This window comes from Chlorocebus sabaeus, chromosome 11 (assembly GCF_047675955.1).
Source record: "Chlorocebus sabaeus isolate Y175 chromosome 11, mChlSab1.0.hap1, whole genome shotgun sequence".
Classification (NCBI taxonomy): domain Eukaryota; kingdom Metazoa; phylum Chordata; class Mammalia; order Primates; family Cercopithecidae; genus Chlorocebus; species Chlorocebus sabaeus.
Genome location: NC_132914.1, coordinates 104,159,100 through 104,170,010, shown reverse-complemented (window position 1 = coordinate 104,170,010; position 10,911 = coordinate 104,159,100). Strand labels below are relative to the sequence as shown.

General features: G+C 41.3%; 3 protein-coding genes across 4 annotated transcripts in view; 2 read left to right on the top strand and 1 right to left on the bottom strand.

Moving 5' to 3' along the window:
- On the top strand, nt 1-8,824 carry LOC103239040 (uncharacterized). 2 transcript variants are annotated; one of them, XR_012094588.1, is made up of 4 exons: nt 2-589; nt 2,335-2,435; nt 6,858-6,950; nt 8,799-8,824. XR_012094588.1 is itself a non-coding variant. In XM_073021066.1 (3 exons), exons 1-2 carry the CDS (start codon nt 219-221, stop codon nt 2,432-2,434), a joined length of 471 nt encoding a protein of 156 aa, XP_072877167.1. In that variant the 5' UTR covers nt 1-218; the 3' UTR covers nt 2,435; nt 5,686-5,821. The 2 variants fall into 2 exon arrangements, 1 of the variants encoding a protein (XP_072877167.1); XM_073021066.1 differs by lacking the exons at nt 6,858-6,950; nt 8,799-8,824 and adding an exon at nt 5,686-5,821 and having other exon boundaries at nt 1-589.
- TMEM263 (transmembrane protein 263) overlaps nt 8,678-10,911 on the bottom strand; it is a 23,170-nt gene continuing 20,936 nt past the window's right edge. The window contains exon 4 of the transcript XR_005239870.2: nt 8,678-9,220. The gene's annotated coding sequence lies outside the window, so the exon portion shown is untranslated. The remainder of the gene's footprint in view (nt 9,221-10,911) is intronic.
- Nucleotides 8,856-10,015, top strand: MTERF2 (mitochondrial transcription termination factor 2). Its single transcript, XM_073021065.1, has one exon. The coding sequence runs from the start codon at nt 8,856-8,858 to the stop codon at nt 10,011-10,013; it is 1,158 nt and encodes a 385-aa protein (XP_072877166.1). The 3' UTR covers nt 10,014-10,015.

The following is a 10,911-nucleotide window of genomic DNA, read 5'->3' as shown; positions in this document are numbered from 1 at the left end:
GGGCGGGGAAGAGTTTAGATGTGTTTCAAAGAATTTGGGTTTTTTTTAAACATTTCTTTTGTAAGTTGGTTCTTTACCTAACTGAATTATTTTGGGAACTGTGATTGGTTCTATCTTAAAGATATAGCAGTTTCTGTTACTTCTTTTTTTCTTATATTTTCTAAGCGTCAAAGCTACTGGAACTCCGCTTCCTAAAATGCTAAGGAAAGGATGTGAAAATGCCAGATGCCCCCCGCCGGCACAGGCTCCGCTCCCTGGAAAGCCGATTCCCACTCCCACTCCCCCTTGTGGTGCGGGGAGGGACGCATAGTTGTGTCCTGCGCTCTGACTGGCTGCGCTGGGACGTGGGGGCGTGTTTGCGGGGGGTGGGGTGTCATCTCCCGAGACCTGATTGGCCATGGGCGAAGGGGCTGGTGGCCTGGTTGACGCTGCCGAGGACTGTCGGGAGCTTCTTGGGACGGAGGACCGAGACCCAGGCTCTAGGCCTCGGGGGGACGGCGGACCGTGTGGAGGCTGACCGAAGAGAGAGGGAAGGACGGGGCCTGGCCCCCGGCACTCCCTGTGCCTTGCTTGGAGCTGACGCCGACGGGTGAGTCGCCCTCTTCGTCTGCTCCCTTCCTCACCTGCGGCGCCGTGGCGGAGGTCAGGGTCCGCAAAACCCCACGCATCACCAGACGCTCAGCTCAGCCTGCCGGGTTTCTCTGGAAAAGCGGAGGCCCTACAGTGAATGTGCGGCCTTTTGATCCGTCCCGGAGATGATCTTCCGAGGACCCTCGTTTTTCCTTGCTTATAAACGTTGGTCAGTTTGAAACTGGCAGCAGGGCTTACGTGTTACGAAAGAAGAACTCTACTGAAGCCAGTGGTGGTGTAGAGAAGATCATACTAACCATAACTGTGTGTATTACGGAAGTGAATTTCACTCCTCAAAAATGCTTAAGAAACAAGCATCCTAGAACAGCCCACATTGTGATTTAACGAACATTTACCAAAAGCATTACTTTATGTGGGGACACAGGGCTAAGAGCAGGACTCTGGAGCCAAGCTGTGGGGTTTGAATCTAATTCTGCCTTTTTTTTTTTTTTTTTTTTTTTTTTTAGCTAGGCAACCTTGGGCAAGTTCCTTTACTTGTGTCTGTTTCCTCATTTTAAAATGGGTTGTTGTGATGATTTAATGATTTAGTATATGTGAAGAGTTTTCTGCATATTCTAAGTGATTTGTGGTATTAACTCGTTTGATCTTTGCAGTCACCCAGGAGATAGTGTCACCATTTTCCTGATGCCAAACTGAGGCTCAGAGAGGTGAAGTAACTTCCTCAAGTCTCAGCACAACTGTTGTCCAGGAATCAGGCAGTCTGTGTCTGGTAACCCAGTTTTACCCACTGCATTAATTTACTGCATCCACTTGTTCACTCAGTTTCACCTGACAAATACTGATTTTGTCTCTGTGTGGAACAAGTTCTTTGCTGGGTGCAGGGAATAAAGCAGAACACCGTTCAGTTCTGCCTTCCCAACGCTTGTAAATCTAGTGCAAGTTGTTCATGGCCGGGTTGCAGGGTGTCCATGAATCCTGCTAAAATCATTTGCGAAATGTGAGTGTGGGTCTTTTCTTCTGGAAAGAGAGTCTGTGACTCTCAGGTTCTAAGTTGATCTGTGATCCAAATGGAGGGATGAAGAAGTGTTGGTTTAGCAGACCTGTGCCTAGTATGCCTGATACACAACTTGAACTTCAAACAAATAGCAACGTAATTCCTACTGGTTGAAAGAATAAAGAACATAAAAGCATGATAAGTGCTGCAGTAGAGTCCGGAGCAGGGTGCTGTGGAAGAGCACACAGAAGGCCACCTGCCCAGGAATGCCTCCTAGAAGCAGTGAAGGTAGCTCGGTGAAGGGTAGGGAAGTAGTTCTTTGGAACACTGTGGTGACCAGTCTCTGTCCATGTGGAGTGTTGAGACAGAAACAATACACGAACAGCTGCAGCTGTTGTACCACTTGTGCACAAGTGTAGAAGTCCATGGTGCCATGAAATCCTATAATGAGGACAGGAGGCTTCATGTATTCATGAAGGTTAGAAAAGTTTCCTTGAGAAAGTGACACTTAGGCCTAAGAGTTGGAGCATTTTGGGCATGGAATCTGACCCACAGTCTTCAAAGACCACATGGTAGAAACCAGTAGAGCACCAGGGACTGACAGGAAGCAAATGCAGCTGGTGCAGGAGAGGGAAATGGGAATTAGGGTGGTAGCACAGCCCAAAGAGGCCTTGTAGCCTGGTAAGGCATTTCTATGTTTTATTTTATTTTGTCTTTATCCTAAAATGCCATTGAAAAGTTTATTGCAGGGAGCTGACAAGATCACATGTTGAGAAGAAGTTGGAAAGAATCCCAAGTGGATTAACTGAATATCTGGATGAGGACAAGATCTGTGGGGAGAGACTGTAAGGTAAGAAGAAGAGAGGTCTAGAACCAAGCCTTGAAGGTGAGCTTGCATGGGAGACAGATAGAGGATGGCCAGAAGTATAGAAAGGGAGAAGAATCAAAAAAATGAGGTGTCCAGGAAGTCAAATGAGAGAATATTTCAAGGAGAAAGTGGTCAACTCTGCTAAAAGCTGCAGAAGTCAAAAGAGATAAGGAAGGTTGGGTGTGGTGGCTCATGGGTTGGATTAGTCCTTTTTCAGGCTGCTGATAAAGACATACCCAAGACTGGGCAATTTACAAAAGCAAGAGGTTTAATGGACTTACAGTGCCACGTGGTTGGGAAGACCTCACAATCATGGCAGAAGGTGAAAGGCAAATCTCATATCATGACAGACAAGAGAAGAGAATGAGAGCCAAGTGAAAGGGGTTTCCCCTTATCAAACCATCAGCTCTCATGAGGTTTACTCACCACCATGAGAACAGTGTGGGGGAAACCGCTCCCATGGTTTAATTATCTCCCACTGGGTTCCTCCCACAACACAAGGGAATTATGGGAGCTACAATTCAAGATGAGATTTGGGTGAGGACACAGCCAAACCATATCACGCCTGTAATCTCAACACTTTGGGATGCCAAGGTGGGCAGATCGCTTGAACTCAGGAGTTCAAGAGCAGCCTGGAAACGTGGTGAAACCTCATCTCTACAAAAAAAGAGATAATAATGAAAACTACTCATTGGCTATAACCACATGGAAGTTATCTTTATTGCAAGCTATATAAGTAGAAGAGGAAATGGAGACAAAGAAGGATCTGCAAGAATTAGCTGAGGGGAAGAGAGAGATAGGGTTTAGGCAGGGAAAGGAAGAGCAGTGGAGAGAGAGGGTTTGGGCAGGGAAAGGAAGAGCAGTGGAAAGAGATAGGGTTTGGGCAAGGAGAGGAAGAGCAGTGGAGTGATGGCTGGAGCATCGGAGGAGGATACACCTGAAGCAGCGAACACTTGAGAAAGAAGGGCTTGAGAGTTCTCAGGCCAGAGAGGCTGGGCTCAGCATAGGAGCAGGAATGACCCTGAATAATGAAAGCTGTGATTGTAGGGAAGGGGAACTAGTGATAGGTTTATGTCTGCTAAGAGGAGCTGCTCTCCTTTCTTTGTACAGATAGGAGGCCAGGGCACTGGTTGTGAGTGAAGGTGGGTATGGAGGTAGGCGGGAAGCTAGAGGTCTGAGTTGAGAAGATTTGAGATAGTTGGTGGGAAGGGTGGAAGAGTGAGTCAACCAGAGCTTGTCTGAGGATGGTCTGGCAGGGGGAGACAAGTATGCAGCAAAGACCAGAAATAAACCTCTTGGCCCCACGAGGGAATTGCAAAGTAGGGGTATGAGGATAGAGGCTAATTAGAGACAAAAGCTACATTTAACATATGATAAAGGATGCATCATAAGTCATGGGGAAGGAAAGGATTGTTCAGAAAATGATACTTGGAGAAAAGTAAACTATTGATAAAATCTATTTAGATTCTCAGCTCACACCCAGAAATTTCAAATGAACTTAAGGAGCTAAGTTTTAAAATTCAAACAAAAATATGGGAGGAAATATGGATGAATTTTTGCTGATCATCTGGTACTTAAAAGCAGTACGGATCATCAAGGAAAACTTCCCTGACCTTCCTTTGACCACGTGAAATTACCTGCTTTGTTCTAACAGATGCTGTAATATGAACTTTAATAATATTATGCTAAATGAAATAAGCTAGACACCAAAGACAATTATTATATGACCCCACATATAAGAAGTACCTAGAATAGACAGATTCATAGAGACAGAAAGTAAAATAGAGGTAACTGGTGTCTGGAGGAAAGAGGGTATGGAGAGTTATTGTTTAATGGGCACAGAGACAGAGTTGGTGTTTGCGATAATGGTCGTGGTGGTACAACATTGTGAATGTACTTTAAGCCACTGAATGGTACACTTGAAAATGGTTTAAATGGTAAATTTTTTTGTTATTTATATCTTACCACAATTTAAAAAGGGGCTGCTTTGGTATGCTAAAATATACCATCAACAACTGAAAATGAGCTGAAGAAAATATTATATTTTCAAAAATGAGATTATATTTCTTAATTCATAGAGTTTATACAAGTCAATTTTTAAAAAGCAGAACGATTGCAGTTTTACAAGTCAGGAATGGTTGATTCACAAAAGGAAAGAAAGGTGAAGAAAATAGTTTAATTATGAAAACATCACCCTCATGAATAATAAAAAGAAGTTGAATTAGTGTTATATCATTTTTCACATATCAAAATAAAAACTGATGAGAGAATCACTCATACTGCTTGTGAGAATGTCAACTGAGATAGTTTTTCCGACAGGACATTTAGCAACTTTGCTTTCCCAGTGTTCACATATCTCCTCTTCAGTCAGGAAATCTACTTCTAGGAATTCATCCTAAAGGAAAAGCATATGAAATGTGGACATTTATTCAGCATATAGCAAAAATTACAAATAGCCTAAATGCTCAATATAAGGAATGAATTACAAAATAATAGTATATCCATCCCATATACCAAGCACTCATCTTAAATGTTTACAGAGCACTTTTGATAACACGGTTAGATACTTACTATGAATCAAATAGAAGCAGAAAAATAAATTAGATACATATGTATTATGTGTTCATTACATAGGAGTCACAACATTCATACTTTTCACTTTCATAGTCAGCTGTGTTTGCTCATCAGAGACGAAGCAAGACACATTAACTGGTAAAGATGACTCACCTGAACACATCATAGTTCATAGCCAACTATTTCATCTGTGTGGTGTCTGCATAAGAGATTTTCAAGAAAAATTCTGAGTCTTTGTAATTTTCACTTTATAGGCTGAATTCAGAACCTAAGTCCCATGTGTAGGGAAGGTACCACACAGGAGACCAGTAATACACTATCTTTCAGCAAGTCCAGCACAGCCAGGAGTTCCTCGGGGTTGGAACAGATCCTGTTCTCTGGCTAAGCACTAGATCTGCAGTTGGCTTGGTTGGGGGTTACATTATACAGAATAACAGATCTTTAAACATTAGAACGACATTGACCATGGCAAGATGCACCCATTGACAGAGGCTCCTGCACAGTGAGGCTAAGGGAACAGCAGCTGTCTGCATTTCCTGCTTCCTCCAGGCTGAACTGTGATGTGTTCAGGTCACACATCATCATGTATGCCAAAATATGTACAGTTGTCTTCGGGTCGTGGGGATTGTGACTTTTTCCATTTCCTTATACTTTTCAGAAGTTGGCAACTTTTCCGCATTGAATGTGCATTGCTTTTATAAGCAGTTATTTCGGGAAACAGAAGCATTTAAAATCCATTCTTTAGGCCGGGCGCGGTGGCTCACACCTGTAATGCCAACATTTTGGGAGGCTGAGGTGGGTGGACCGCTTGAGCTCAGGAGTTCCAGACCAGCCTGGGCAACATGGCAAAACCCTGTCTCTACAAAAAGTACAAAAATTAGCCAGGCATGGTGGCTCATGGCTGTAGTCCCAGCTACTCAGGAGGCTGAGGCTGGAGAATCACCTGAGCCCGGGAAGCAGAGGTTGTGCAGTGAGCCGAGATCTCACCACTGTACTCCGTCCAGCCTGGGTGACAGAGTGAGACCCTGTCTCTAAAATAAATAAATACATTTTTTGGTTTTCAGTTCTCTTTGTAAATAATCTAAAATACAATTTAAAGTCATACTACTACAAGACTTTTAGCTCCAGAAATTTTATTCTGTACCAGGCATTGTGCAAAGTACTTGACATACATTTTAACCCTTACAGTTTTCCTATAAGGCTCAGATTGTGTTCTCTCCATTTCACAGATTGCTGCTAGTAATACTCATTGAATAGTTAGTGTGAGGCGCTGTTCTAATTACTGCTGTCTTGTTTTATCTGAGGCTAGCTTACACAAGGCTGCCCCTTAAGCTAGAGCCAGGATTGGGTGTGGGTGGTTGGCAGCAGCCCATGCTCCTCCCCCGTGGTACAGAGGTGCAGCCTGAGCTTGTGGGGTCACAGAACAGGGAGTGGGGAGTGGGATCCCAGCCCCGATCTGCCTGTGCTTCATCATGCTGTGCCTCCTCCTCCCTGTCAAAGTTGATGGCCTTCTTACAAAGTTTTTAAAATAATATTTTCATCTTGGCTAACAGTATTAGGACTATTATCTGAAGAAAATTCTGGTTGAACCACTAAGAGTAAAACAAGCTATGCCTTCAATTATTTTAGTCTCCATAGGCGCTCACAGTGAGCTAAACCAAAATGGGAAACCAAAATGGAAAGGGTATTACCTAATTTTCCTAACAGAATAATCATTTATTTGGATTAGTTAAGACAGGGCTGAAAGTGAAGAGTCCCCAGCATATATGGCAAGGGCGTTTAAATTAGAGTCAGGGATTGGAAATGGCTGCTTTCTGCTTTTCTTTTCAGACCTATAAAGAGTGAGGGAAGGCTGCCAACAGGCTAAATTGACCCGCACTATACACTTTTGTGGCAAGGCTGAGACACTTACAACTCTCTCAGGTACTAAAACAAACCAGATGTATTTTCATTACCAGAGACAAAAGAAATAGCGATGAAGGAGTTCATTATGCTCGTTATGCCACTCTTAACATACTGACCATTTTTAATTAAAGGCACCTGAAAAATATCATGTGTAAGATCTGACCTGTTTCTTAAAAACAGATAAAATTCCCATGTGAGAGACACCCTCCCTACACCAAAAGGAGTAACATCCTTAACCTCAAGGATGAGAAATTGATACCAAAACATTTCCGCACTGTCCTTATTAAAATAACTTATCTTTTAGACCTCCCCATGTAATTCAGTTGCTTCTTCACAGCTTTCTATTTTTTGTGCAACTCAGTACATAAATAACTGACTCTAACTTCTTCTTTGGGTCTCTGATTCCTTATGAGGGCTCCCATGCCACGTAAATTTGTATTAAATAAAGTTTATGGCCAGGGGCAGGGGCCCACGCCTATAATCCCAGCACTTTGGGAGGCCGAGACAGGCAGATCATGAGGTCAAGAGATCGAGACAATCCTGGCCAACATGGTGAAACTCCATCTCTACTAAAAATACAAAAATTAGCTGGGCGTGATGGCGCGCACTTGTAGTCCCAGCTACTTGGGAGGCTAAGGCAGGAAAATCACTTGAACCCAGGAGGCGGAGGTTGCAGTGAGCCGAGATCGCGCCACTGCATTCCAGCTGGGCTACAAACTGTCTCAAAATAAATAATCAAAGTTTAAAAAAATAAAAGTTTATGTTTTTCTCCTGTTAATGTATCTTATGTCTAATTCTCAGGTCCTGTCATGACCCTAAGAAGATGGAGGTATTTTGCTGCCCCTACAGAGGCAAAGACTGTTAATGTATCAGACACAGTATAGCCATCTCAAGATACCTAAAGATGTCAAGTGGATAGCTTATTACACTGTTCTGAAAGTAGAGTCACTTTTCCACAGCTGACCTGGTTTTCCACGGCACCACAGGAACAGCCACGTGGCATTTTTTCATTTTACCCAGCTAGGGATTACTGGTGCGTGCCACCACACCCTGCTAATTTTTGTATTTTTAGTAGAGATGGGGTTTCACCATGTTGGCCAAGCTGGTCTCAAACTCCTGACCTCAGGTGATCCGCCCACCTTAGCCTCCCAAAGTGCTGGAATTACAACTTATTCTAATTCTGGATGTATAAAAGGGAGTTTTGTTCACATAATTCTAAAAAAAAAAAAATCCATATTTAAAATAAAATAATTGGCCCATTTTGGGTGATAGTTATTCAGCAAAATATTTAATGTATAAAATTAGAGATGACCCTTCCCCTCTTCCCTCTTTAAATATCTGCTTCCACTAAACATCAACTTAATAATGTAAAACATTTTTTAATAAACCATGTTTGTGTGTGTGTGCATAATACAGCCCTCCTAAAAGAAAAACAGTTGTGGAAAAGGAAATTTGTATGAAAATAACATTTGAGATCTGTGAACCTTTGAACTCTTTCGTCTTGCTGCTCTTCTGTAAAATGGAAGTAACTCAACAGTGTATTTACAAAGTATAAGATGTCGAAGTTGTGGAGAAGTGTATTACAATTCAATTATTTAGGAGGATTTTTGTTTTCTTTTTTTTGAGGAGTTTCACTCTCGTTGCCCAGTTTGGAGTGCAATGGCACAATCTCGGCTCACTGCAACCTCCAGCTCCTGGGTTCAAGCAATCCTTATTTAGGAGGATTTAAAAAAAGTCCACATGAGTAGTTTTCTTGTCTAATTTAAATCCACTTTATTTCCAGATGTTGTAAACAGCTCAAATTTGTAAGTGTATGTGTTCTGAAAGTCAACACCCTTATACTAAAAACCTTTATTCTTTTTACAGATAGAATGAGTCCATTTAAGTCCCAGGACGGTGGAAAGTAACTAGTGGATTGCAGCCATGTTGTGGAAGCTGCTGCTGAGATCCCAGTCCTGCAGGCTGTGTTCTTTCAAAAAGATGCAATCACCTCCAAAATACAGACCTTTCTTAGCATGCTTCATCTATACAACTGATAGACAGTCGAGCAAAGAAAATACAAGAACAGTGGAAAAGCTCTATAAATTTTCAGTTGACATCAGGAAAATTCGCAGATTAAAAGGATGGGTACTTTTAGAGGATAAAACCTATGTTGAAGAAATTGCGAATATTTTACAAGAACTGGGTGCCGATGAGACTGCTGTAGCCAGTATTTTGGAACGCTGCCCGGAAGCAATTGTCTGTAGTCCAACCGCTGTTAACACCCAGAGAAAACTCTGGCAGTTGGTCTGCAAAAATGAGGAAGAGTTAATCAAGTTAATAGAGCAGTTTCCAGAATCTTTCTTTACTATTAAAGACCAAGAAAACCAGAAGCTGAATGTTCAGTTCTTTCAAGAGTTGGAACTAAAAAATGTGGTCATTAGCAGACTTTTGACTACTGCATCTACTGTTTTTCATAATCCTATTGAGAAGAATAAGCAAATGGTAAGAATTCTCCAAGAGAGTTATCTAGATGTAGGTGGCTCTGAGGCCAACATGAAAGTTTGGCTACTAAAATTGTTAAGCCAAAACCCATTTATTTTGTTAAATTCTCCCGCAGCTATAAAGGAAACACTAGAATTTCTCCAGGAGCAAGGTTTCACAAGCTTTGAAATTCTCCAGCTTCTGTCCAAACTCAAAGGATTTCTTTTTCAACTTTGCCCAAGAAGTATACAGAATAGTATTTCCTTCTCTAAAAATGTTTTTAAATGCACAGATCATGACCTGAAGCAATTAGTTTTGAAATGTCCTGCCCTTTTATATTATTCTGTTCCAGTTTTAGAAGAGAGAATGCAAGGATTATTGAGAGAAGGAATTTCCATAGCTCAAATAAGAGAGACGCCAATGGTTCTTGAATTAACACCACAGATAGTACAGTACAGGATAAGGAAACTGAATTCCTTAGGCTATAGAATAAAGGATGGACATCTAGCAAATCTAAATGGATCAAAAAAAGAGTTTGAAGCTAATTTTGGCAAAATTCAGGCCAAAAAAGTAAGGCCATTATTTAACCCTGTGGCACCATTAAATGTTGAAGAATGACATACTGACTGATGTTGCTTCTTTCTAGCAGTGCAGGGTGAAACTAACTAGCAAAGACAAAAATTCAGGCAGTTTGTAGGCACCAGTAATTTAAGAACCTGCTTAGCTTCTGGGTTGTATTTGAGTTATCTCTCAATAGATAAATTCTGACTCATTTGCCATATTATAAAATATAAATTGTATGTTTTAAGAAAGAAAGTTGGTAACTTTTATCTTAAACCATTATTTCAAAAACTCATGTACTATTAAATGGCATATCAGTGTGACACTTTATAAGTGAATCACTTCTAAGAAATGGACAAGTGCTTAATTCAAGGTGTGGATACATTTTTATTCATACAGCACATTTCATCTTAGGATGCAAATCCAGTCTTTCTCACTACTAGCCATGAAACATCACTCTACTGTGGTCCGAATTCTGTAGCTTAGTGTTACGTGAACTATCAGCAAACTTCTATACCTTTTTTTTTTTTTTTTTTTTTTTTTGGAGATAAGTTCATCTTGTGTTTAGAATAAATGACTGTCTTTGAGAACCAAGTATTACTCATCCAAAAAGAAGAGTTGGAGCCTACTTGTCTGGTCAGTTTGTTTAGAATTGACCATTATGGTAACTCTTATAAAACACCATGCACATTCATTACTTTCCTCATTTTACACATGAGGAAACTGAAGCTGAGAGAAGCCACTCAGCTGCCAAATGGCAGAGTCCAGGTTTATTAACTGGGCTCCGACTTCTGTTCAAACCTTGTGAACTGGAAAGATTACTTATGAATTGACATAAGAGAAGTCACCCCTACCTGACAGGCCAAAAGGAGTAAGTACTAACAACAAATTCGGGGACATGTATGAAAACCTCTCCGTAAAATGTTCTAATTCAAAATTTTCTAATTTATATACA

Coding starts and splice junctions, on each gene's coding strand:
- LOC103239040 (XM_073021066.1), top strand. CDS start 219: ATGCCAGATGCCCCCCGCCGGCACAGGCTCCGCTCCCTGGAAAGCCGA. Junction 590..2,334: donor CTTGGAGCTGACGCCGACGG/GTGAGTCGCCCT, acceptor AGTTTATTGCAG/GGAGCTGACAAGATCACATG.
- MTERF2 (XM_073021065.1), top strand. CDS start 8,856: ATGTTGTGGAAGCTGCTGCTGAGATCCCAGTCCTGCAGGCTGTGTTCT.